The 27,891-nt window shown below is 38.4% G+C and overlaps 1 protein-coding gene across 3 annotated transcripts in view; it reads left to right on the top strand.

Moving 5' to 3' along the window:
* Positions 1-26,717, top strand: part of mRpL1 (mitochondrial ribosomal protein L1) — a 156,105-nt gene extending 129,388 nt beyond the window's left edge. For all 3 annotated transcript variants that reach the window (XM_070087273.1, XM_070087271.1, XM_070087272.1), the window contains exons 7-9: positions 7,857-7,975; positions 23,217-23,318; positions 26,272-26,717. In XM_070087273.1, coding sequence (XP_069943374.1) covers positions 7,857-7,975; positions 23,217-23,318; positions 26,272-26,370 — 320 coding nt within the window. In that variant the 3' untranslated portion in view covers positions 26,371-26,717. The remainder of the gene's footprint in view (positions 1-7,856; positions 7,976-23,216; positions 23,319-26,271) is intronic.
* Positions 26,718-27,891: the final 1,174 nt, after the last annotated feature.

Below are 27,891 nucleotides of genomic sequence, written 5' to 3'. Positions count from 1 at the left end.
CAAAGGGCTCCCATTATCATTTACACCTGGCACCCCAAACTTACCTACCACACCCTCTCTAAAAGTTTCTCCTACTTTAGCATTCAGGTCCCCTACCACAATTACTCTCTCACTTGGTTCAAAGGCTCCTATACATTCACTTAACATCTCCCAAAATCTCTCTCTCCTCTGCATTCCTCTCTTCTCCAGGTGCATACACGCTTATTATGACCCACTTCTCGCATCCAACCTTTACTTTAATCCACATAATTCTCGAATTTACACATTCATATTCTCTTTTCTCCTTCCATAACTGATCATTTAACATTACTGCTACCCCTTCCTTTGCTCTAACTCTCTCAGATACTCCAGATTTAATCCCATTTATTTCCCCCCACTGAAACTCTCCTACCCCCTTCAGCTTTGTTTCGCTTAGAGCCAGGACATCCAACTTCTTTTCATTCATAACATCAGCAATCATCTGTTTCTTTTCATCCGCACTACATCCACGCACATTTAAACAACCCAGTTTTATAAAGTTTTTCTTCTTCTCTTTTTTAGTAAATGTATACAGGAGAAGGGGTTACTAGCCCATTGCTCCCGGCATTTTAGTCGCCTCATACGACATGCATGGCTTACGGAGGAAAGATTCTTTTCCACTTCCCCATGGACAATAGAAGAAATAAAAAAGAACAAGAGCTATTTAGAATAAGGAGAAAAACCTAGATGTATGTATATATATATATGCATGTGCGTGTCTGTGAAGTGTGACCAAAGTGTAAGTAGGAGTAGCAAGATATCCCTGTTATCTAACCAAAACTATATCTCTACTTGCTTTTAACATTTCTATCTTTATCCCATCACTCCCAGCTGCTTTACCCCCTTTCATTCTACTCACTGCCCCATGCACTTCCCCCACACTCACAACTGGTTCTTCCTCACTCCTATAAGATGTTATTCCTCCTTGCCGTATACATGAAATCGCAGCTTTCCTATCTTCATCAACATTTAACAATTATTCAAAATATTCCCTCCATCTTCCTGATACCTCTAACTCTCTATTTAATAACTCTCCTCTCTTGTTTTTAACTAACAACTCCATTCTTTCCCTAGGCTTTCTCAACTTATTAATCTCACTCCAAAACTTTTTCTTCTTTTCAACAAAATTTGTTGATAACATCTCGCCCACTCTCCCATTTGCTCTCTTTTTACATTGCTTCACCACTCTTTTAGCCTCTCTTTTTCTCTTCATATACTTCTCCCTCCTTGCATCACTTCTACTTCGTAAAAACCTCTCATATGCTAACTTTTTCTCTCTTACTACTCTCTTTACATTATCATTCCACCAATTGCTCATCTTCCTCCCCCCCCCTGCACCCACTTTCCTGTAACCACAAACTTCTGCTGAACACACACTATATTCTTCAACTTACCCCATACATATATCTCATTGCCTGTATTCTCACTAGCCCATCTCTCCTCCAACAGTTGTTTATATCTTGCCGTAACTGCCTCCTCCTCTAGTTTATAAACTTTCACTTCTCTCTTACTTGCCACTTCCATTTTCCTTGTATTCCATCTTCCTTTTACTCTCACTGGTAATATGTATTGTAATATTTTTCTATCCTTGCCTTTCCAGTATTTACCCACCCCACAGATATGAAAGCTGGATAGTGAGTGTAGTGATCTCTCAGTTTATAGTATAGTAACCCTCTAAATAGGAAGGGATGTTTTTCCAAGGCTGCTTCATTGCGGACTAAGGGATTGGTATCTTGCATTACAAACAGGAAGATGACAATAAAGCTGTTATCTGTACTTCTGTCTAAAGGGCTGTAACTTGAGAGCTTCTTTCCCATGCAAATAAGGTGGCCAAAACAGATCAGCTTGTCATGTTTCCCAAACTCATATACTGGATAAACTGCTTGGTAATGGAAGTTACTCAGCATAAAATTACACCTCACAAAACTGCTCTTCTTTTTCCACTGCATGAATATAAAACATTTGATAATAATAATAATAATAATAATAATAAGGCGGGGTAGGGGTCGTCCTAGAAAAGGTTGGCGGGAGGTGGTAAGGGATGTTTTATGGGTGAGGGGCTTGGACTTCCAGCAAGCATGTGTGAGCATATTAGATAGGAGTGAATGGAGACGGATGGTTTTTGGGACCTGATGAGCTGTTGAAGTGTGAGCAGGGTAATATTTAGTGAAGGGATTCAGGGAAACCACTTGTTTTTATATAGCAGGACTTGAATACTGGAAATGGAAAGTACAATGCCTGCACTTTAAAGAAGGGATTTGGGATATTGGCAGTTTGGAGGGGTATGTTATAAATCTTTAAACATATATGCTTCTAAACTGTTGTATCTGGGCACCTCTGCAAAAACAGTGATTATGTGTGAGTGAAGTGAAAGTGTTGAATGATAATGAAAGTATTTTCTTTTTGGGGATTTTTTCTTTTTGGGTCACCCTGCCTCGGTGGAAGATGGCCAACTTGTTGAAAAAAGGAAAAAAAAATAATAATTTTATTTTGGCATGATACATATTTGTACAAAGAAATGTAATAGTTGGGTGTACATGCCAAACGCCCCTTTATTTGCAGAGCATTTCAGGCAAACTTAAAATTTACTTATGATTAATAAAGCAATAACAGTACATATGGTCATTAGATGAGTTACAATGAATACCAGAGAATTTAGCATTCTATTAGGTCGTGCTATATGACTTTAATAAGTCTTGCAGAGAAGACATACAGTTTTGATTATTAACCTTAGGCAGACACAATGGAGTGATTACCATTTTAGATAAATACAGATATTGACAGTAAATATATATTGAATATGTTGACGAGAAAATTTTGAAAAGATTTAGCCTGACACGGGGAATGTCATAGAGGTTTTTGTGCCTAGTGTTTTGTCTGAGAGTCCTATTGCAACTGTCAAGAAAGCATTTCAGGTTGGGCTTTATATTAGAATTGATTGTTCTGTATATGTAGGTTGCACAATAGTACGAGTGAATGTTTTGTATAGTGAGTAGGTTTAGGTCTTTGAAGTGTGGGAGGGGGGGGTTGTTGTCTAGCATTGGATTGTGTGATCATTTGCACTGCAGCTTTTTATTGTGTTACTATTGGTTTTAGATGGATTTTTGTTATGGAACCCCAGGCACAAATAGCATAGGTGAGGTATGGATAGATCAGTGAATAGTATAGTGTAAGTAGTGCTGTTTGTGCTACATAGCAACGTATCTTTGAGAGGATGCCAACTGTTTTAAAACCTTTTTTTGTTATGTGTTGGATATGGGTGTTGAATTTCAGGTTGCTATCAAGGTGCAGACCCAGGAATTTTCCCTCATTATGTTTAACAATAAGGGTGTTGTTAAGCATAATGTTTAGTTGGACGAGTTGGAAACATCAGTGTACAGAAAATTCCTAATCAGGATGGCAGTATCCATAACCAAGTATTCTTGGTTATGGTTTATTAGCTGAGAAATAGGGAAAAAAGAACATCGATTTATTTTGTGTGATGAATTCAAAATGGAAGGCAAGTGATATATAGGCGAGGGCTGTGGATTTTATTAATGGGTAGAGGAAATGTTGCTTTAGTGGCTGGAATGCTTATATATAGTGCTTGTTTTGGACCGTTTATAATTAGAAATTTGTTAAAATTAAATGTAAAATTGGTCAAAATACCATATTCTGGGTACTAATATTATGGTAGTTCTGATGGTTCAATGGGCATTTTCTTTGGATCATTGAATAGTACAGGAAAATAGCACAATAGAGCACTAGAATAGGCTAAATGGGAGCACTAGAATAGGCTTAAAAAAAGATCTTACAGTGGTGAAATTGGTGTTGCATCAAGTGCTTCCTGACCGCCAGCTTTGTGCCTGCATAATTCCCTAAGTATTACATCAAATTTGGTATTATTACCTTTGGACAAAGACGCTCTTCCATTTTAGATCATTTTTTTCAAGAATGTGGATACAAAAAAGGGCTTTCAATTTATGGGTGTAGACAGTTTATGAGCTAAAGGGAAGGAAAATAATTTTTAAATTGAACAATATATGGTACAGTGGTCCCTCAATAATCGTCCGGCTCGATAGTCGTCCTTTTCAGAAATCGTTGCGTTATTCTCGTCCAAACATTGGCTCGCAAATGGTCGGTTTACTCGCTAATCGTCCTTCGTCCGGGACGCGTACTCACGCTCTGAGCCGCCTCGGCCTCCCTTCCCAGCCAGTGTGCCATTGTTTACCAGTGAGCGATGGTCCCCCTCACTTGTTCATACGAAATATTTCATAATATTCCATTCATTTTAGTGCTTGCAAGTGCTAAATAAGCTACCATGGCTCCAAAGAAAGCTCCTAGTGTCAAGCCTTTGGTAAAGAAAGTGAGAAATACGATTGAATTTAAGAAAAATATCATTGAACAATATGAAAGTGGCGTACGTGTGGCCGAACTGGCCAGGATGTATAACAAATCCCGTACAATCATATCTTCCATCGTGGCCAAGAAAAAGGAAATCAAGGAAGCTGTTGTTGCAAAGAGGATAAATATGCTGACAAAAATGAGATCACCAGTACTCGAAGATGTTGAGAAGTTATGGTGGATAAACGAGAAACAATTAACAGGAGATACTCTTTTGACGCCGATTATTTGTGAAAAGGCTAGGCAGTTGCATGATGATCTGGTAAAGAAATTGCCTGCAACGAGTACTGATAATTGTGAATTTAAGGCCAGCAAAGGTTGGTTTGAGAGATTTAAGAAGCGTAGTGGCATACACAGTGTGATAAGGCATGGTGAAATGTGGGGTAGGATGGAAAGATTTATGGAGAAACATCACTCTGAGAAGGATGTTGCAAGCCAATAATACTGGCAACTTGTACAGTGACAGAGTCTTGACCCATTTTAGGGAAGTTTTAATGAGATGCCAGAAACTGAGCTCTCTGGGCACTTTTTTTGTGAGACAGGACTCCAGTGACTCTCAAGCTGGTCCTAGTGGCATTAAGAAACAGAGAAGAGAAGTAACCTCAGAAAAGCACTTGGTACCTGAGGTGTTGATGGAAGGGGATTCCCCTTCCAAACAGTAACTAATCCAATCTCTCTCCTCCTCCAGTCTTCCATACACTAAGAAGAATTGCCAATAAAGGTAAGTGTTATGCTGTTAATGTTTCATTCATCATGTCCCATTGTATTGTTTACGTACTACAATCTATATTTCATGTAAAAAAAATTTTTGTTTTATTACTTCTGGGTGTTAGGAACGGATTAATTGTATTTACATTATTTCTTATGGGGAAAATTGATTCGAAAATCGTCTTTTTTGATAATCGTCGCACTTCCAGGAACGGATTAACGACGATAAATGAGGGACCACTGTACGTTGAATATTTATTCTTGAAAAATTGACTTAACCCTTTCAGGGTCGACAGGCCCTCTCCCAGACTTGTTCTCAAGGTCGACAAATTTTCAAAAAAAAATTATTTTTTCTTATGAAAAGATAGAGAATCTTTTCCCGATCATAATGACACCAAAAGTATGAAGTTTGATGGAAAACTTATGGAATTATGCTCTCGCGAAGTTAGCAGTCTCGACGATGTTTATGCATCGGCGATTTTGCTCACTTTGAGCCCTATTTTTGGCCAATTCCAGTGTACTAGTCGACAAAAATCATAACTATTTCGCTAGAACTCCATTTTTTCTATCGAATGAGTACAATAAACAACCCATTTACCGATTTCAACTATCCGATAAAGTGGTCAGAATTTAGCAATTTTGCCAATTTCACCCAAATTTCAAAAGATGCCAATTTCCAAATAGGGTCCAGAATAAACAAGAAAGACATTACTGGCACTAAAATAACATTTCCTCTGTTCATTAGTCATGTTCTCTCTAAATGACCAAACCACCTCAACAACCCCTCAGCCCTCTGAATAATACTTTTAGTAACTTGACACCTCCTCCTGAATTCCACACAACATATTCTTTGCATAATACTTATGCCACATTGCCTTTAGACACAACATCTCCACTGTGTCCAGCCTCCTCCTTGCTACAGCATTCACAACCCATGCTTCACACCCATATAAGAGTGTTGGTACCCTTTTTTGCCTCTGTGAATAACATTCTTTGTCTCCACAGATACCTCAAAGTTTTTATGAGTAACCATAACCTTAGACTGTTTCAGTCATTTTAAATGTGAATTATGGGATGTGCAAAATAAAAACAGGTGTAAGTTAATAGGTGAATGGAGGAACTGGTTTACACAGTTATAATTGTGTTGCTTTGCTGCTTAGTTAATCCAACTTGAAAATCACATTTAATAAAAAAATAAAAACATGCCAGGTTTGTAGAGGAAAGAAGAATTATGCGGATACTGATAACTCTATCTGAGAACTTATTATACTATTAGGATGAGTTTATTTCATGTTTGTTCATTTTAATGTAATTTGTAAATTAAGCTGTTGATTGTATGCTAGTGTAATTTTTTTTGTTAATATGCAGTACATACAAATGTTTAGTGAAATCAGTTATTCATTGGGTTCTGTAATGTAAAGAAACCCCTAGTGAACCCATGTAAATAATTCTTTATGCACACATTTATTCTAATAAAATAAGAAAAAGAATGATATACAGATTTTTTTTTTTTTTTTTTAACAAGTCGGCCGTCTCCCACCGAGGCAGGGTGACCCAAAAAGAAAGAAAATCCCCCCAAAAAATGCTTTCATCATCATTCAACACTTTCGCCTCACTCACACATAATCACTGTTTTTGCAGAGGTGCTCAGCACACAACAGTTTAGAAGCATATACATATAAAGCTACACAACATATCCCTCCAAACTGCTAATATCCCGAACCCCTCCTTTAGAGTACAGCCATTGTACTTCCCATTTCCAGGACTCAAGTTCAGCTATATAAAAATAACCGGTTTCCCTGAGTCCCTTCACTAAATATTACCCTGCTTACACTCCAAGAGATCGTTGGGTCCCAAATACCATTCGTCTCCATTCACTCCTATCGAACACGTTTGTGCATGCCTGCTGGAAGTCCAAGCCCCTTGTCAACAAAACCTCCCTTACCCCTTCCTTCCAACCTTTTCCAGGACAACCCCTACCCCGCCCTCCTTTCCCTACAGATTTATATTCTCTCTATGTCATTCTACTTTGATCCATTTTCTCTAAATGACCAAACCCCTTTAACAACCCCTCTTCAGCCCTCTGACTAATACTTTTATTAACTCCACACCTTCTCCTAATTTCCATACTCAAAATTTTCTGCATAATATTTACTCCGCACATTGCCCTTAGACAGGACATCTCCACTGCCTCCTCGCTTTGGCCAAGAGGGTGTTGCATTTGTAATCTAATGCAAATAATATAGAATATCATTTGCCTATCAAATTGTTTTTTGTATCTGCCACAAAAACAGAATGGCTGTGCCAACAACTAATCTGGCACACCATTCAAAGATGAAAAGTATGAGTCTGGGAATGTTCCAAGAGCTGGATATCTTTCCTGAGACTAGTTCTTGTGTCATGGTGATTTGCCAGACTAATGAGCACAGCTTTGTTTTGGTGACAAAAACAAGCATAATAATTTTGTTGTGAAATATCAACTCCTGAAAATGTCACAATTCTATGGCCGGAAGAATTTACCTTTAACTCTTAATTTGGGGAGGAAACTTAGATGACATTTGATGTCCTGTTTTACCATGACTATAATGGTCCAGAATAGACTAAAGTTTTAAAGTTTCCTCTCCAAGTTATGGGTTAATACTAGTAGACCTTTATTAATTTTTTCCTTTATTCATTATTTGTTTAGAAAACTAGATGTTAGTTTCACTTTAAAAATTTATGTAATTTTCCTGTATATCCTTTTGTAGGCACTGCCGGCAGTGACATTATACCCATCATAGAACGCTTCATAAAAGGTGTTGAGTACAAGACCACTACAGACAAGTTTCATCATGACTTTGCCACAATAGAAGCTCCTTTTGGGAGGGTAAGCATATATTAAAAAAATTTTTTTTTCCTGTAGTCTACTTCCTAGTACAGACAGTCAAACTATTAACTAATTTACTATTATTAATAATACATGCAAGGTACTTTAAATTATACCTTTATTAGATTTCCGTGGTTATGTCAAGATATTACTTTGAACATAATGTAAATTTGTTTTTGTGATATTTTTTGATTCAAAGGAACTTTATTTTAAAGTACTGTAACCTCTTTTCTGTGTGGGGCCATGGGAAGCCCAGCTGGAATATGCCACACTATACAGTGGACCAACGAATTTCGTTATCCCATTTCTGTATGTAAAACTATATCATTTTTTTTTTTAACAAGTCAGCCATCTCCCACCAAGGCAGGGTGACCAAAAAGAAAGAAAATCCCAAAAAAGAAAATACTTTCATCATCATTCAACACTTTCACCTCACTCACACATAATCACTGTTTTTGCAGAGCTGTTCCGAATACAACAGTTTAGAAGCATATACAGTGGACCCTCGACCAGCGATGGCATCGATTAACGATAAATCTGACTAGCGATACATTTTATCGCAAAAATTTTGCCTCGATTAGCGCTAAAAAACTCGACCAACACTATTCCTTCCGTCTGAGACACGTCCACTTCTGGCCAGTGTTTAGAAGCCAGCCAGCCACCGCGGTCGCTTCCAAGCATACAATCGGAACATTTCATATTATCGTAGCCTTTTTAGTGATTGCACCTGCAAAATAAGTCACCATGGGCCCCAAGAAAGCTTCTAGTGCCAACCCTACAGCAAAAAGGGTGAGAATTATTATGGATATGAAGAAAGAGATCATTGCTAAGTATGAAAGTGGAGTGCATGTCTCCGAGCTGGCCAGGCTGTACACGAAACCCCAATCAACCATCGCTACTATTGTGGCCAAGAAAACGGCAATCAAGGAAGCTGTTCTTGCTAAAGGTGCAACTATGTTTTCGAAACTGAGATTGCAAGTGATAGAAGGTATTGAGAGACTGTTATTGGTATGGATAAACGAAAAACAGATAACAGGAGATAGCATCTCTCAAGTGATCATATGTGAAAAGGCTAGGAAGTTGCATGACGATTTAATTAGAAAAATGCCAGCAACTAGTGGTGATGTGAGTGAATTTAAGGCCAGCGAAGGTTGGTTTGAGAGACTTAAGAATCGTAGTGGCATACATAGTGTGATAAGGCATGGTGAGGCTGCCAGTTTGGACCAAAAAGCAGCTGGAAAATATGTGCAGGAATTCAAGGAGTACATAGACAGTGAAGGACTGAAACCTGAACAAGTGTTTAATGGTGACACTGACAATGTTGTGAAACACTTTAGGAATGTCATAAAGGAACGGGAGGTACAGGCCTCTATGGGCAGATATGTTGTGCGACAGAGGTCCAGTGACTCTCAAGCTGGTCCTAGTGGCATTAAAAGAAGGGAAGTAACCCCGAAAGAGGACTTGCCACCTCAAGTCCTAATGGAAGGGGATTCCCCTTCTAAACACTAAGACCATCAACACACTCCCCTCTTCCCATCCCATCAATCATCCCCAGATCTTCAATAAAGGTAAGTGTCATGTAACTGTGCATGTCTTCTTCAGTTTGTGTGTATTAAAATTAATATTTCATGTGTTAAAATTTTTTTTTTCAATACTTTTGGGTGTCTTGCACGGATTAATTTGATTTCCATTATTTCTTATGGGGAAAATTAACTTGACTAACGATGAGCTCTCAGGAACGGATTAATAGCGTTAGTCGAGGGTCCACTGTACGTATAAAGATACACAATATATCCCTCCAAACTGCCAATATCCCAAACCTCTCCTTTAAAGTGCAGACATTGTACTTCTCATTTCCAGGACTCAAGTCTGGCTGTATAAAAATAACCGGATTCCCTGAATCCCTTCACTAAATATTACCCTACTCACACTCCAACAGCTCATCAGGTCCCAAATACCATTCGTCTCCATTCACTCCTATCTAACACGCTCACGTACTCTTGCTGGGAGTCCAAGCCCCTCGCCCACAAAACCTCCCTTACCCCCTCCCTCCAACCTTTTCGAGGACGACCCCTACCCCGCCTTCCTTTCCCTACAGATTTATACGCGCTCCATGTCATTCTACTTTGATCCATTCTCTCTAAATGATCAAACCTCCTCAACAACCCCTCTTCAATCCTCTGACTAATACTTTTATTTACTCCACACCTTCTCCTAATTTCCACACCGAATTTTCTGCATAATATTTACACCACACATTGCCCTTAGACTAGACATCTCCACCACCTCCAACTGCCTCCTTGCTGCTGCATTTACAACCCAAGCTTCACACCCATATAAGTGTGTTGGTACTGCTATACTTTTGTACATTCCCTTCTTTGCCTCTATAGATAACGTTTTTTGTTTCCACTTATACCTCAAAGCACCACTCGCCTTTTTTCCTTTATCAATTCTATGATTAACTTCATCCTTCATAAATCCATCCACTGACACGTCAACTCCCAAATATCTGAAAACATTCACTCCTTCCATACTCCTCCTCCCCAATTTGATATCCAATTTTTCTTTATCTAAATCATTTGATACCCTCATCACCTTACTCTTTTCTATGTTCACTTTCAACTTTCTACCTTTACACATACTCCCAAACTCATCCATTAACCTTTGCAATTTTTCTTCAGAATTTCCCATAAACACAGTATCATCAGCAAAAAGTAACTGCGTCAATTCCCATTTTGTGTTTGATTCCCCGTAATTTAATCCCACCCCTCTCCCGAACACCCTAGCATTTACTTCTTTTACAACACCATCTATAAATATATTAAACAACCATGGTGACATTACACATCCCTGTCTAAGACCTACTTTTACCAGGAAGTAGTCTCCCTCTCTTCTACACACCCTAACCTGAGCCTCACTATCCTCATAAAAACTCTTTACAGCATTTAGTAACTTACCACCTATTCCATATACTTGCAACATCAGCCACATTGCTCCCCTTTTCTAAATCCATAAATGCATTAAAAACTTCCCTACCTTTATATAAATACTGTTCACATATATACTTCAATGTAAACACTTGATCTACACATCCCCTACCCACTGTAAAACCTTCTTGCTCATCCACAATCCTACATTCTGTCTTACCTATAATTCTTTCAATAATAACCCTACCATACACTTTTCCTGGTATACTCAGTAAACTAATTCCTCTATAATTTTTACAATCTCTTTTGTCCCCCTTCCCTTTATATAAAGGAACTATACATGCTCTCTGCCAATCCCTAGGTACCTTCCCCTCTTTCATACCAACCACTCTAATACTATATCCCCCCCTGCTTTCAACATTTCTGTCAAGATCCTATCAGTCCTAGCTGCTTTACCCTTTTTCATTCTATGTAACACCTCATGCACCTCCCCCACACTCACATGCTGCTCTTCTTCACTCCTAAAAGATGGTATGCCTCCCTGGCCATTGCATGAAATTACCGCCTCCCTTTCTTCGTCGACATTTAAAAGTTCCTCAAAATATTCCTGCCATCTACCCAAAACCTCCATCTTCCCATCTACTAACTTCCCTCCTCTTTTTTTAACTGACAAATCCATTTACTTCTCTTACAACCCCATCGATAAATATATTAAACAACCACGGTGACATCACACATCCTTGTCTAAGGCCTATTTTTACTGGGAAATAATCTCCCTCTTTCCTACATACTCTAACTTGAGCCTCACTATCCTCGTAAAAACTCTTCACTGCTTTCAGTAACATACCTCCTACACCATACACCTGCAACATCTGCCACATTGCCCCCCTATCCACCCTGTCATACGCCTTTTCCAAATCCATAAATGCCACAAAAACCTCTTCAGCCTTATCTAAATACTGTTCACCTATATGTTTCACTGTAAACACCTGATCCACACCCCCTACCTTTCCTAAAGCCTCCTTGTTCATCTGCTGTCCTATTCTCCGTCTTACTCTTAATTCTTTCAATAATAACTCTACCATACACTTTACCAGGTATGTATACTCAACAGACTTATCCCCCTATAATTTTTGCACTCTCTTTTGTCCCCTTTGCCTTTATACAAAGGAACTATGCATGCTCTCTGCCAATCCCTAGGTACCTTACCCTCTTCCATACATTTAATAAATAAACTACTGTCATTTCGCCCTACATCATATCTTGTATACTTATTTATCCTCTTTTTTTTTAAAATATGTATTACCTATAACTAAACCCCTTTCTATACAAAGTTCAATCAAAGGGCTCCCATTATCATTTACACCTGGCACCCCAAACTTACCTACCACACCCTCTCTAAAAGTTTCTCCTACTTTAGCATTCAGGTCCCCTACCACAATTACTCTCTCACTTGGCTCAAAGGTTCCTATACATTCACTTAACATCTCCCAAAATCTCTCTCTCTCTCCTCTACATTTCTCTCTTCTCCAGGTGCATACAGGCTTATTATGACCCACTTTTCGCATCCAACTTTTACTTTAATCCACATTATTCTTGAATTTATACATTCATATTCTCTTTTCTCCTTCCATAACTGATCCTTCAACATTACTGCTACCCCTTCCTTAGCTCTAACTCTCTCAGATACTCCAGATTTAATCCCATTTATTTCCCCCCACTGAAACTCCCCTACCCCCTTCAGCTTTGTTTCGCTTAGGGCCAGGACATCCAACTTCTTTTCATTCATAACATCAGCAATCATCTGTTTCTTGTCATCCGCACTACATCCATGCACATTCAAGCATCCCAGTTTTATGAAGTTTTTCTTCTCTTTTTTAGTAAATGTCTACAGGAGAAGGGGTTACTAGCCTATCGCGCCCGGCATTTTAGTCGCCTCATACGACACGCATGGCTTACGGAGGAAAGATTCTTTTCCACTTCCCCATGGACAATAGAAGAAATAAAGAAGAACAAGAGCTATTTAGAAAAAGAAAAACCTAGATGTATGTATATATATATATGCATGTGCGTGTCTGTGAAGTGTGACCAAAGTGTAAGTAGGAGTAGCAAGATATCCCTGTTATCTAGCGTGTTTATGAGACAGAAAAAGAGACCAGCAATCCTACCATCATGCAAAACAGTTACAGGTTTCTGTTTCACAGTCATCTGGCAGGACGGTAGTACTTCCCTGGGTGGTTGCTGTCTACCAACCTACTACCTACAATTTTTTTTTTTTTTTTTTTTCAACAAGTCGGTCGTCTCCCACCGAGGCAGGGTGACCCAAAAAAAAAAGAAAGAAAATCCCCAAAAAGAAAATACTTTCATCATCATTCAACACTTTCACCACACTCACACATTATCACTGCTTTTGCAGAGGTGCTCAGAATATAACAGTTTAGAAGCATATACGTATAGAGATACACAACATATCCCTCCAAACTGCCAATATCCCAAACCCCTCCTTTAAAGTGCAGGCATTGTACTTCCCATTTCCAGGACTCAAGTCCGACTATATGAAAATAACCCGTTTCCCTGAATCCCTTCACTAAATATTACCCTGCTCACACTCCAACAAATCGTCAGGTCCCAAGTATCATTCGTCTCCATTCACTCCTATCTAACACGCTCATGCACGCTTGCTGGAAGTCCAAGCCCCTCACCCACAAAACCTCCTTTACCCCCTCTTTCCAACCCTTTCGAGGACGACCCCTACCCCTCTTTCCTTCCCCTATAGATTTATATGCTTTCCATGTCATTCTACTTTGATCCATTCTCTCTAAATGACCAAACCACCTCAACAACCCCTCTTCTGCCCTCTGACTAATGCTTTTATTAACTCCACACCTTCTCCTAATTTCCACACTCCGAATTTTCTGCATAATATTTACACCACACATTGCCCTTAGACAGGACATCTCCACTGCCTCCAACCGTCTCCTCGCTGCTGCATTTACCACCCAAGCTTCACATCCATATAAGAGTGTTGGTACTACTATACTTTCATACATTCCCTTCTTTGCCTCCATAGATAACGTTTTTTGACTCCACATATACCTCAACGCACCACTCACCTTTTTTCCCTCATCAATTCTATGATTAACCTCATCCTTCATAAATCCATCCGCCGACACGTCAACTCCCAAGGTATCTGAAAACATTCACTTCTTCATACTCCTTCTCCCCAATTTGATATCCAATTTTTCTTTATCTAAATCATTTGATACCCTCATCACCTTACTCTTTTCTATGTTCACTTTCAACTTTCTACCTTTACACACATTCTCAAACTCATCCACTAACCTTTGCAATTTTTCTTTAGAATCTCCCATAAGCACAGTATCATCAGCAAAAAGTAACTGTGTCAATTCCCATTTTAAATTTGATTCCCCATAATTTAATCCCACCCCTTTCCCGAACACCCTAGCATTTACTTCTTTTACAACCCCTTCTATAAATATATTAAACAACCATGGTGACATTACACATCCCTGTCTAAGACCTACTTTTACCGGGAAGTATTCTCCCTCTCTTCTACACACCCTAACCTGAGCCTCACTATCTTCATAAAAGCTCTTTACAGCATTTAGTAACAATATTTAGTAATATATACAGGAGAAGGGTTACTAGCCCCTTGCTCCTGGCATTTTAGTTTCCTCTTACGACACTCATGGTTTATGGAGGAAGAATTCTGTTCCACCTACCCCTGGAAACTTAACAGACTTTTTTTTTTTTCAACAAGTCTGCCATCTCCCACCTAGGCAGGGTGACCCAAAAAGAAAGAAAATCCCCAAAACGAAAATACTTTCATCATTCGACACTTTCACCTCACTCGTACATAATCACTGTTTTTACAGAGGTGCCCAGATACAACAATTTAGAAGCATATATAAAGATACAATATAAAAAGTGACCTGAAACAATATAATAAACTCCATATAGAATGCAATATCAGGGCCCCAGTTATATATATATACCATCCTATTACACAGCCCTCCAAACTGCCAATATCCCAAACCCCTCCTATACAGCGCAGGCATTGTACTTCCCATTTCCAGAACTCGAGTCTGGCTATACAGTGGACCCCCGCATAATGATCACCTCCGAATGCGACCAATTATGTAAGTGTATTTATGTAAGCGCGTTTGTACGTGTATGTTTGGGGGTCTGAAATGGACTAATCTACTTCACAATATTCCTTATGGGAACAAATTCGGTCAGTACTGGCACCTGAACATACTTCTGGAGTGAAATAATATCGTTAACCGGGGTCCACTGTATAAAAAAAAACGGTTTCCCTAAATCCCTTCACTAAATATTACCCTGCTCACACTCCAACAGCTCGTCAGGTCCCAAAAACCATTCAGCTCCATTCACTCCTATCTAACATGCTCATGCACACTTGCTGGAAGTCCAAGCCCCTCGTCCACAAAACCTCCTTTACCCCCCTCCCTCCAACCTTTTCGAGGATGACCCCTACCCCGCCTTCCTTCCCTTACAGATTTATTCGCTCTCCATGTCATTCTACTTTGATCCATTCTCTAAATGACCAAACCACCTCAACAACCCCTCTTCAGCCCTCTGATTAATACTCTTATTTACTCCACACCTTCTCCTAATTTCCACACTTCAAATTCTATGCATAATATTTACACCACGCATTGCCCTTAGACAGGACATCTCCACTGCCTCCAACCGTCTCCTTGCTGCAGCATTTACAACCCAAGCTTCACACCCATATAAGAGTGTTGGTACCACTACTTTCATACATTCCCTTCTTTGCCTCCATTGATAACGTTTTTTTGTCTCCACATATACCTCAACGCACCACTCACCTTTTTTCCCTCATCAATTCTGTGGTTAACCTCATCCTTCATAAACCCATCAGCTGACATATCAACTCCCTAATATCTGAAAACATTCACTTCTTCCATACTCCTCTCCAATGTGATATCCAATTTTTCTTTATCTAAATCACAGACTTATTCCCTTATAATTTTACACACTCTTTTGTCCCCTTTGCCTTTATACAAAGGAACTATGCATGCTCTCTGCTAATCTCTAGGTACCTTACCCTCTTTCATACACTTATTAAATAAAAGCACTAACCACTCCAAAACTATATCCCCACCTGCTTTTAACATTTCTATCTTTATCCCATCAATCCCAGCTGCTTTACCCCCTTTCATTTTACCCACTGCCCCACACACTTCCCCCACACTTACAACTGGCTCTTCCTCATTCCTATAAGATGTTATTCCTCCTTGACCTATACACGAAATCACAGCTTCCGTATCTTCAACAGCATTTAACAATTCGTCAGAATATTCCCTCCATCTTCCCTTTGCCTCTAACTCTCCATTTAATAACTCTCCTCTCCTATTTTTAACTAACAGATCTATTTGTTCCCTAGGCTTTCTCAACTTATTAATCTCACTCCAAAACTTTTTCTTATTTTCAACAAAATTTGTTGATAACATCTCACCCACTCTCTCATTTACTCTCCTTTTACATTCCTTCACCACTCTCTTAACCTCTCTTTCTTTCCATATACTGTACTCCTCCCTCCTTGCATCACTTCTACTTTGTAAAAACCTCTCATATGCTGACTTTTTCCCTCTTTACATTATCATTCCACCAATTGCTCTTTTTTCCCTCCGGCACCCACTTTCCTGTAACCACTAACTTCTGCTGAACCCTCATACACTGCATTCTTAAACTTACCCCATACATCTTCTACCCCATTGTCTATACTCACACTAGCCCACCTGTCCTCCAACAGTTGTTTATATCTTACCCTAATTGCATCCTCCTTTAGTTTATAAACCTTCACCTCTCTCTTACTTGCTGCTTCCATTTTCCTTGTATCCCATCTACCTTTTACTCTCACTGTAGCTACACCTAAAAGGTGATCTGATATATCTGTGGTCCCTCTATAAACATGTACATCCTGAAGCCTACCCAACAGTCTTTTATCTACCAATATGTAGTCCAACAAACTACTATCATTAAGCCCTATATCTTATCTTGTATACTTATTTACCCTCTTTTTCTTAAAATACATGTTACCTATAGCCAAACCCCTTTCTATACAAAGCTCAATCAAATGTTCCCCATTATCCTTTAGACCTTGCACCCCAAACTTACCTACCACACCCTCTCTAAATGCTTCTCCTACTTCAGCATTTAGGTCCCCTCCCACAATTACTCTCTCACTGGGTTCAAAAGTTCCTACACACTCGCTTAACATCTCCCAAAATCTCTCTCTCTCCTCTACACTCCTCTCTTCTCCAGGTGCATACACTATTATGACCCACTTTTCACATCCAACCCTTATTTTAATCCACATAATCCTTGAATTTATTCATTTATATTCCCTCTTCTCTCTCCATAACTGATCCTTCAACATTATTGCTACCCTTTCCTTAGCTCTAACTCTCTCAGGTACTCCTGACTTAATCCCATTTATTTTTCCCCACTGAAACTCTCCTACCCCCTTCAGCTTTGTTTTGCTTAGGGCTAGGACATCTAACTTCTTTTCATTGATAACATTAATAATCATTTCTTTCTTATCATCAGCACTACATCCATGCACATTCAAACATCCCAATTTTATAAAGCTTTTCTTTTCCTCTTTAGTAGTTTATACAGGAGAAGGGGTTACTAGCCCATTGCTCCTGGCATTTAGTCGCTTCCTGCAACACGCACATCTTACGGAGGAAGAATTCTGTTCCACTTACCCATGGAGATAAGCAGAAATAAACAAGAACAAGAACTAGGAAGAAAATAGAAGAAAACCCAGAGGGGTTAGTATATATATGCTTGTACATGCATGTGTAGTGTGACCTAAGTGTAAGTAGAAGTAGCAAGACATACCTTCAACCTTGCATGTTTATAAGACAGAACAAGACACCAGCATTCCTACCATCATGCAAAACAATTACAGGCTTGTGTGTCACACTCATTTAGTAGGACGGTAGTATCTCCCTGGGTGGTTGCTGTCTACCAACCTACTACCTAATAGTAATTATTAAATTAATAATAATTATGCTTTTCCTGACACACAACTTATCATACTGTTTCTGGCTGTCCAGCTCTCCTAGTTGGGTTGCCTTGAATGGGTTCTTATATGTTTGGTGTTTAATGGTCCTTCAATTGTGGACATGTGTTGAGCAATACCCCTCCTAGTGTTACAGCTATACATGGTTGCCTCCTCCATTGGTGGACCCATTGTCAATCGAGGGAATGAGCCCCTAGCCCCGGAGAGGCCCATGATACATGCTACCTCCAGATCAAGTCTAATGAATCCTAGCTACTCTCTGGGCCCCAGGGTTTTTCTGGGGTTGAGCCTTGATTACCTGTCTTTTTACTATGTAAATACCGAATTGCAGAAAATATCAACCTGGATGAGGACCAATAAACTTACTCTAAACATTGACAAAACCTACTACATTCAGTTTGGTAACAGAGCTACAGATGTGTCTCTAAACATAATGATAAATGAATCACCTATCACAAAACTCACAGAGGGAAAATTCTTAGGAATCCACCTTGATAATAGACTCAAATTTCAAACACATATACAACAAATTTCCAAAAAAAAATCCAAGACCGTAGGCATACTATCGAAGATACGGTACTATGTTCCACACTCAGCCCTCCTGGCCCTATATCACTCACTTATTTACCCCTATCTCACCTATGGAATTTGTGCATGGGGCTCAACAACAATAAACCATCTCAGACCACTAATCACCCAACAAAAGGCTGCAGTCAGAATGATAACAAATTCCCACTACAGACAACACACTCTACCAATATTCAAACCTCTAAACCTACTCACAATTCAGAACGTCCATACTTATTACTGCACCTACTACATACATAGAACACTTAACTCTGACATAAACCCTCCCCTCAAACATCTCCTTACCAACCTTAACAGAACACATGACCATAACACAAGGCACAGATCACTCTTTGATGTTCCTCGTGTCCATCTCACGGTTTGCAAAAACTCAATGCACATAAAAGGCCCTAAAATCTAGAATTCATTACCTGTGAATATAAAAGAAACACTGTTTATAAATTCAAGTCTTTTCTCAAAAATCACTTACTCACCCACAACTAAATAAATACTGAATAATTGTATCTCATAAATTGTATCTCATATGTGTATCTCATAAATGTCAACCTGTGACCCAATCAAACTTTGTTACTATTTAACTTCATTACCTAACAGAATACTCCATTCTACTGATTACACAGCAACACAGTAAATGACCATATGACCTGTCTTTGTAATACTCATTTGTACTAAATTGTTATCTGTTTTACAATAATTTTTGCACCACTGAATATATAATTGCTTAGTTAATCTTAACTTAATTTTAAGCCTGCCCATAAATAAATAAATAAATAAATACTGATTGTATAGCAATGCAAGCAACCATACGACCTGTTTTTGTAATACTCATTTGTGCTTAATTGTTATCTGTTTACAATAATGTTTTACCACTGAATACTTCATTGCTTAGTTAATCTTAAGTTAATTTTAAGCCTGCCCACAATGCTATGCATTCAAGTGGCTTTGGCATGCTGCATTTAACTGTATTCTTTTGTACTTCTCTGTATCATGTTCAAATTAATAAATAAATAAATAAATAAATCACTGCAGCTGGTGGCTCTGCTGTTTGACAAGTGGTTAATGAACTTTCATACTGTAAGATAATAATTGCCTCTGCACTTACCATCCACAGTCTAACACATTTGATGCCTTAGTATAATGTGTTCCTGGGTGCTGTCTCCAGCCTCAACAATTTTAGGGGTCCCAGTCCTATTCCTCATCTTTCTGATTTGGGTTGTTTATGGCCTATAAGAAGTATGAGTGATGTTTTCTCATTACTAATGTGAGATGTTGCATGGCAGAGAAGAATAAGTGTTGTTACCACCAAAATCCTGGTTAGTGAATGAATCGATTCTCTAATATTTTGTTTGTGGAATGGATAGATATTGTCTTCTACATCTGTAAGTTAGGCTCAGAGGCCCATAACTCAATAGGGTAACATGAGCTTCATAGCTCAGATCTTCCTCATGCCTTCATTTTTCTCCACTGTTTGAATTTGGCACTCATTCTTTCCTGCCGTGTAACGCCTCATATGATGTGTTTGTCATAGAGAATTTTTGCACAGACTTTGGTGTTCATGTTCAGACATTTCGGGCATCATGATCATGTCTACTGTTTGTATTATCATGAGAGTGTAACTATTATTTTCCACTTTTCTGGCTGTACCTGCCAGGGTATACTAAACCCCCACTGTGATCCTTGATAGTCAACCAATTGTGCTACTGCTTACAAGGGGTAGGAAGGGGATGCAAATTGGCTAGCTACCCCAGCAGCACAGACTGATTCTTTTGGGGGGGCTCAGGACTTCATTGTTGCTTCAACTTTAATCCATAGTTATAGGTTGAATACGGCAAGTGTTAACAGCATGGTTGACTTTGGTAAGTGTTAACCAGTTTTAGTACTATTACATATACAGTGGAACCTCGGTATACAACCAGCTCCCTACTTGAACAAAGCTGAGCACTCAACCAAACAAATACGACCTGCCGGAAAACTACTACGTGTTTCTTCGCATTTTTTGGTGTTTTTTGGTATTATTTGTATAAATAAGTCACCATGGGGCCTAAGACAATTAGTGATAACAGCCAACTAAACAGAAAATTGATTGGGAAGAACTTGTTCGATACTGAAACGGAGCGGCACTTCTGGAATGAATTAAGGTCGTATACCGAGGTTCCACTGTAGATAAGTTTAGCATAAAATACTTTTTACCTAGATCTTAAGGCATTCTGAAATACAGTGGACCCCCGGTTAACGATATTTTTTCACTCCAGAAGTATGTTCAGGTGCCAGTACTGACCGAATTTGTTCCCATAAGAAATATTGTGAAGTAGATTAGTCCATTTCAGACCCCCAAACATACATGTACAAACGCACTTACATAAATACACTTACATAATTGGTCACATTCGGAGGTAATCGTTATGCGGGGGTCCACTGTATTGGATTATTGTTATTATATGTAATCATGGGGAAACACTGAACCCGTAGGATTATACAGCGCCTGTGGGGGAGATGGAAGGTATTCAGGCTTAATTCGGAGAACTGAAGCACAGATCCAATTCCCTAGATCAAGAGCCTCTCACCATTATCAAGGAACCTTCCTTGAGGGGCTGAAATATTGGAAAATTTGAGCCTAGCATTGTTAAAAATTAACTAATACTGTATTACTTAATTTTTTTTTCCAATTATAATAGAATCAGTTATTTTAAAAATACCGACTTCTATTTCCTCTAATTCTAAACATATACACCATATTTATTTATTTGTTATGAATAAATATTTTTATTTATTTTTTTCATTAATACTATTAAAATACTTGACCATTATTATTTTAATATTATTACGATTGTACAGGTACCGTATTAGATTATTATTTTTTATATAATTGTTATTGTTGGTGAATGAATTTGGGAGGGCATGTTAAAATAAGGCAATGAAAGATTAGCGATCAGATTGGAAAGAGGTAGTCTGGAGGAAGTACTAAATGTATTTATTTATATGAAACAGCAGACATGCCAGCAGATGGGTCTTTGAACATTAACTAGATTTAAAAGGTAGGTGGTATGTTGAAGTACCTGTGTAAAGAAAGGAGTTTATAAAGGCAAAAAAGCATGCAAGGTGTATGAGGCATGGGCTATACATGTTGCAGCAAGGACATATCTAGAGGCAATGGTGATGTCATGTTTGAGAGCTGTGTGTTGTGTAAATATTTTGTAAATATTATGAAGTCAAATTACCAGAGGTATTCAGAGGGTTGAGGAGTGATTGTTGAGATGTTTAGTCATTTAGAGGGATGAAGCAGGATACAATGACCAAGAGGTTTCTTAAGTCTGGGATGGAAGAACGGAGGAAAGGTTAGAGGGAGGGGGGGGGGCTATATGTGATCTGGCCTAGGTTAAAAAGGAAATAATACAGGATTAATATCTATTAACCCATAAACGGTCCAAGCAGATCTACGTTCACATGTGTAGTGCTACAAAAGTAGATCTACGTTTTTTTTACATATTTTCAAATATAACAAAAAAAAAAGTAGATCAAAGTTTTTTACACATTTTCAAATGTAAAAAAAAAAAAAGATCTACTTTTTTACATACTTTCAAATGTTGAAAAAACGTATACAGTGGACCCCCGGTTAGCGATATTTTTTTCACTCCAGAAGTATGTTCAGGTGCCAGTACTGACCGAATTTGTTCCCATAAGAAATATTGTGAAGTAGATTAGTCCATTTCAGACCCCCAAACATACACGTACAAATGCACTTACATAAATACACTTACATAATTGGTCGCATTCGGAGGTGATCGTTATGCGGGGGTCCACTGTATATACGTTTGGACCATTTACGGGTTAAGAAGCACTTGGGAAAGTAAAGGTGAATGTAAGTAAGTTTGTAAGATTTACCCGTCATCTTGTGTGTTAACGAGACAAAAGATCAGCAATTTTGTTACTGTAAAAAAATTAACAGGTTTCCATTTCACACTCATTTGACAGGACAGTAGTACTTCCCAAGATATTTACTGTCCAACCTGTAAAAAAAAAAAAATAGTTTTCTGTGTTAGAACTTGAACATCCAGCGCTGGATGTTAGATTGTAATGAGTGGAGACTTTTTTTTTTTTTTTTTTTTTTTTTTTTTTTTTTTTTTTTTTTTTTTTTTTTTTTTTTTTTTTTTTTTTTTTTTTTTTTTTTTTTTTACATGTTGGAATGTGAGCATGGTACATTTATGAAGACATTCGTTGAAACTGGTTAGCTGGACCTGAGTCTTGAAGGCAGAAAGCACAGTGGGAGTGGGGATGTTGCATTTCAGAGGGTCATTGGAACTGTGATATCTGTGCATCTCGGACAAGACAGCTGTTGAATGAATGATAGTGAATGTGTTTCCATTTTTGGGTTACTACACCTGGATGGGAAACAACTGGTGTTAAAAAATTAAATAATGTTTATAGTATGTTTATAATTGACCCCCGTGTACTGAAATAAAATTATTTGTTCAGTACATACTATACAGTACTTTTCTCCAGTATTCACCCTTGTGGGTTTAGCATGTAGTTTTGATTATAATAGTAATAGTTCTCCAGTATTCACTTTTCTCTAATATTACTCATGTAACAAAAAAATGTGAATTGGTCTCAATTAATTTTCTTGCAGCTTGGTATGACAGATGAACAGCTTGAAGAGAATCTCTCAGCACTTCTGAATGATGTAGAAAACCAGAAGCCCCAGAAAAAATCAGATCAACTAATAACCCTAGTAAAGTATTGCTTATTTTTTTCATTGCCTATTTCTGGGTGTCTAATATAGTATAGTGCGTACACTATGGAGGCGTGGGGATATTGCAGTCAAAGAATAAATTGAATTGTGATGTTAGTTCATTTCTGACAGAAAGCAGTTAAATTATAATGAATGTGTTTCCTTGACTGAGTCACCCTGCTCTGGTGGAAGACATCCACTGAGTTAAAAGAAAAAATATCGCTCAGTGCATCCACCGAAAAAAGTGGTTTTAAAGCAAAGAACATACTGTGACTGGCAGCCTCATCTGCCATTTAGGCAGCCTTCTGGGAAGCTAGCCAAACTCTCAACATCCTAGACCACTATGCCAGAAGACTAGGTGTCCACTGAAAACATGGTGGCAGTTACATTGCTCAATTCAACTATATTCTTTACTGATATACTGGTATACCTTCCGTTTTATCAATTATGCACAAGAAACCACCCATTCATCTGTCAAAACTACCTTATAATGTGCACAGAATTTGGTAATTTGGCCAGTTTTGCACACTTAAAAAATTAAAATTTAAAACCAGTCCAAAAATAGAAGACTGTAGACATTCCAGGCACTAATTCAGCATTTCCTCTGTCCAGTAATCACATCCTCAGACCTTCTTTAACCCTTTGAGGGTTTTCGTCGTACTAGTACGTCTTACGCGTAGGGGTTTTTGACGTACTAGTACTCGTAAATTCTAGCGGCCTCAAATCTAGTGGGAGAAAGCTGGTAGGCCTTCATATGAAAGAATGGGTCTATGTGGTCAGTGTGCACAGTCTAAAAAAAATCCTGCAGCACACAGTGCATAATGAGAAAAAAAAAACTTTGACCATTTTTTTTTAATAAATCAGCGACTTCGCAGTGTATTTTCGTATGGTATTTATTGTTGTATTCTAGTTTTCTTGGTCTCATTTTATAGAATGGAAGACATATTACAGAAATTGAGATGATTTTGACTGGTTTTGCAAAGAAAGGTGCCTTGAAATTGAGCTCAAAGTAGCAGAAATGTTCGATTTTTACCAAACTTCAAAAGTAAACAAATCGTGCCAAGCGTGCAATACACGTCAACTGGCGAGTCTAATATTCTTTCACAAGTGCACCAATAATATTTATACCATTTTTTACACTAATGCAGTAGTCTGCATAACAGTAAATCTTATATTTTTTGTGAAAATAAAAATTCAAAGTGGAAAGCAAAAGAATATAAGAGGGGCCTTGAGACATGACTAATGACTAGAGGAAATGTCATTTTAGTGCCAGGAATGTCTTTCTTGTTTATTCTGGACCCTATTCGGAAATTGGCATCTTTTGAAATTTGTGTGAAATTGGCAAAATTGCTAAATTCTGACCACTGTACTGGATAGTTTTATTTCATAAATGAGTGGTTTCTTGCACCCATTCGATAGAAAAAATGGAGTTCTAGCGAAATATTCATGTTTTTTGTCGACTAGTACAGTGAAATTGGCCGAAAATGGGGCTCAAAGTGGGCAAAATCGCCGATGCGCAAACATCGCCGAGACCGCTAACTTTGCGAGAGCATAATTCCGTAAGTTTTCTATCAAATTTCAAACTTTTGGTGTCTTTATGATCGGGAAAAGATTCTCTATCTTTTCATAAGAGAAAATAATTTTTTTTTTTTTTAAATTTGGCCGACCCTGAGAACGAATTTCGGAGAGGGCCTGTCGACCCTCAAAGGGTTAAACAAACCAGTCATATCCCACCGAGGCAGGGTGGCCCAAAAAGAAATTTCTCCTCGTAACTTTAGTAATGTATACAGGAGAAGGGGTTACTAGCCCCTTGCTCTCGGCATTTTAGTTGCCCCTTATGACACACATGGCTTATGGAGGAAGAATTCTGTTCCACTTTCCCATAGAGATCCTCAGACCTCTCCTATATTAATTCCAGTTGTCCTTCATTTTGAATTTGCAGTTATTATTGTTATAATCATAACTAATCTGTAATGGAGGGAAGGCAGGGTAGGGGGTCGGCCTAGGAAAGGTTGGAAGGAGGGGGTAAAGGAGGTTTTGTGTGCAAGGGGCTTGGACTTCCAGCAAGCATGCATGAGCGTGTTAGACAGGAGTGAATGGATATAAATGGTTTTTAGGACTTGACATGCTGTTGGAGTGTAAGCAAGGCAACATTTATGAAGGGATTCGGGGAAACCAACAGGCCGGACTTGAGTCCTGGAGATGGGTTGCAGTTTCATAACTGTAGTGTAGGCATGCCTCTGGCAAGACAGTGATGGAGTGAATGATGATGAAAGTTTTTCTTTTTTGGGCCATCATGCCTTGATGGGAAATGGCTGATTTGTTAATAAAAAAAAAAAAGCGTAACTAAGCACTAAACCTCACTGCACAGGCCCATGCTCTCATGTTTATGCCCAAAATTTTCCACTTGCAGCTCATCCGAGAGCCAAACTTGAAATGTAGATCTATGTCAACAACCTTGGTGTCATTAACATAGTTCTATGTATAAGACAATGAGTAAGTTAAGGAAAAGATGATGGACCTGAGCACAGTTGTGCAACCACATTCAGTTGAATTATTATTAGAATCGAACAGGGAAGCACTAAACCCATAGGATTATACAGCGCCTGTGGGGGGATGTGGAAGGTATTCAGGCTGAATTCAGGGAACTGGAGCACAGATCCAGTTCCCTAGATCAAGAGCCCCTCACCATTGTAAAGGAACCTTCCTTGATGGGACGTTCAGTTGAAGAATCAGGTATTTTGTAAATCATTTTTGGTAACTGCTATGATTCACACTTCTGGATAAAAAAGCATTAGGGTAAAGTTTTGTAAGTAATCAAACATGCAGCAGTTGTCACTGGAGTGCACACCCTTAGTTATGGCTCATTACCCTTCACACAAATTACTGTATCAATGTTATTCCTTCATTAGTAAGGAAAACTTATAACGGGCTAATTTTTTTTCTTTTCCAGGTGCGTCTTCGTACTGTACTCGGCCCTGAGCAATTTAAAATTTATCATAAAGTATATATTCGAGAAAGAGCTTTAAATGTAAAGGTTGCAGCATCATAAGGAATGGCAATAAAGCTTAGCCATGGCAATGTAAAGGTAAATAATAGATCACTATTTATGGGGAAAGTGCTGAATCCATAGGAGTAATTATATTCATGGGGAAGTGCTAAACATGTAGGGGTCATCTAGTCCCTGGGGAATGTGAAGCATTCAGGTTTGATTCAGGAGAGGGGAGAACAAGTCCACTTGGATCAAGATTCCCTTACCAATATAGTTATCATTCTCAAGAGAAAATAATGGTTTAGTATTGAATGATCTGCATATTAAATTTAACCAGCCTTCTTCAAGTTGTGTAAATAAATACTTCATACAGGTATTTATGTGAATAAAATTTATATTTCTCTGAACTGATTATTATTCATGGTTAATGTTAAACCCAAAGGGTTGTATATTCTTACCACATATTAAAAGAAAAACATGCCAATCCCATGTGGATCATACAGCATTGAACTGGAGGTGGTTTATGTAATAATTTCAAGGTTTATAGGCCTAGTGGACTACTACTATATAGAAAGCTCCTTGTTATGCAGAGCCTTTTGGAGGCAGTCTTGTTCAATCAAAGGAAGGGGATGAAAAATCCAGTTCCTTAGATCAGTTATTATAATCAAAACTAAGTGCTAAACCCACAAGGGTCATACAGCTCCTTAGATCAAGAATCCCACACCAGTTCTGAGGAATGTCCCTAAACTTGTTTTCTTATTCTTCATCAAAATCATAATTTAAATTTTTTAAAAGCAGTTCTTGCACATTTATATCAAAGATTTTCGTAGTGTAATTTAGATAAATTTGTGGTAGTGTACAATATTTTATTGCTGTATAGCCCTTGTGGCTTAGCACTTTTTTGATTATAATAATAATTTATATTTTATTCCCACCTACATTCGTTCATTAAGTTTAAATGACATTGTTCAAAACCAAGTTTCCAGGTTTATTTACCATAAAGATCTTGCTGAAAAATTTATGGATTTTTGTGGGAATACTGTTTATTTAATTGTAAGATCTAATGACCATTTAAAAGGGGTTTAATCCATGAAGTTTGCATGGATTAACATTATAATGTGGTAATGGTTCAAGTTTAACCCTTTCAGGGTCCGTCCCGTAGATCTACGGCTTTACGTTGAGTGTCCAAACAGTAGATCTACACCAAAATTCTAACGCCGTCAAATTTAGCGTGAAAGCACTCATAGGCCTACATGTGAAAGAACAGGTCTGCGTGGTGGGTGTGCGCCATAAACAAAAAATTTAGGCGCCCGCATAGCATTGTGGGAACGCCGGCTCAGTTACCCTTGTTCACCATGCCTCGTCGCAAGTCGGCTCTCTCCCCAGAAAATTGGGACTCTCCTCTTCCTATCTGATAGTTCTGACACTGATGGAAGTGGAAATGAAGACGAATTCTACGGCTTTGATCAGTTAGTGACCGAAAGGAATGACCAGGATATCGATAATAGTGCAGAAAACCCTGACGATCCTCAACCTTCCACTTCTGGTGTGGGCACTTGTGACTCACGGTCGGTTGTGCCT

Source organism: Cherax quadricarinatus, chromosome 21 (assembly GCF_038502225.1).
Source record: "Cherax quadricarinatus isolate ZL_2023a chromosome 21, ASM3850222v1, whole genome shotgun sequence".
Classification (NCBI taxonomy): Eukaryota; Metazoa; Arthropoda; class Malacostraca; order Decapoda; family Parastacidae; genus Cherax; species Cherax quadricarinatus.
This window is presented reverse-complemented; position numbering and strand designations above follow the sequence as displayed.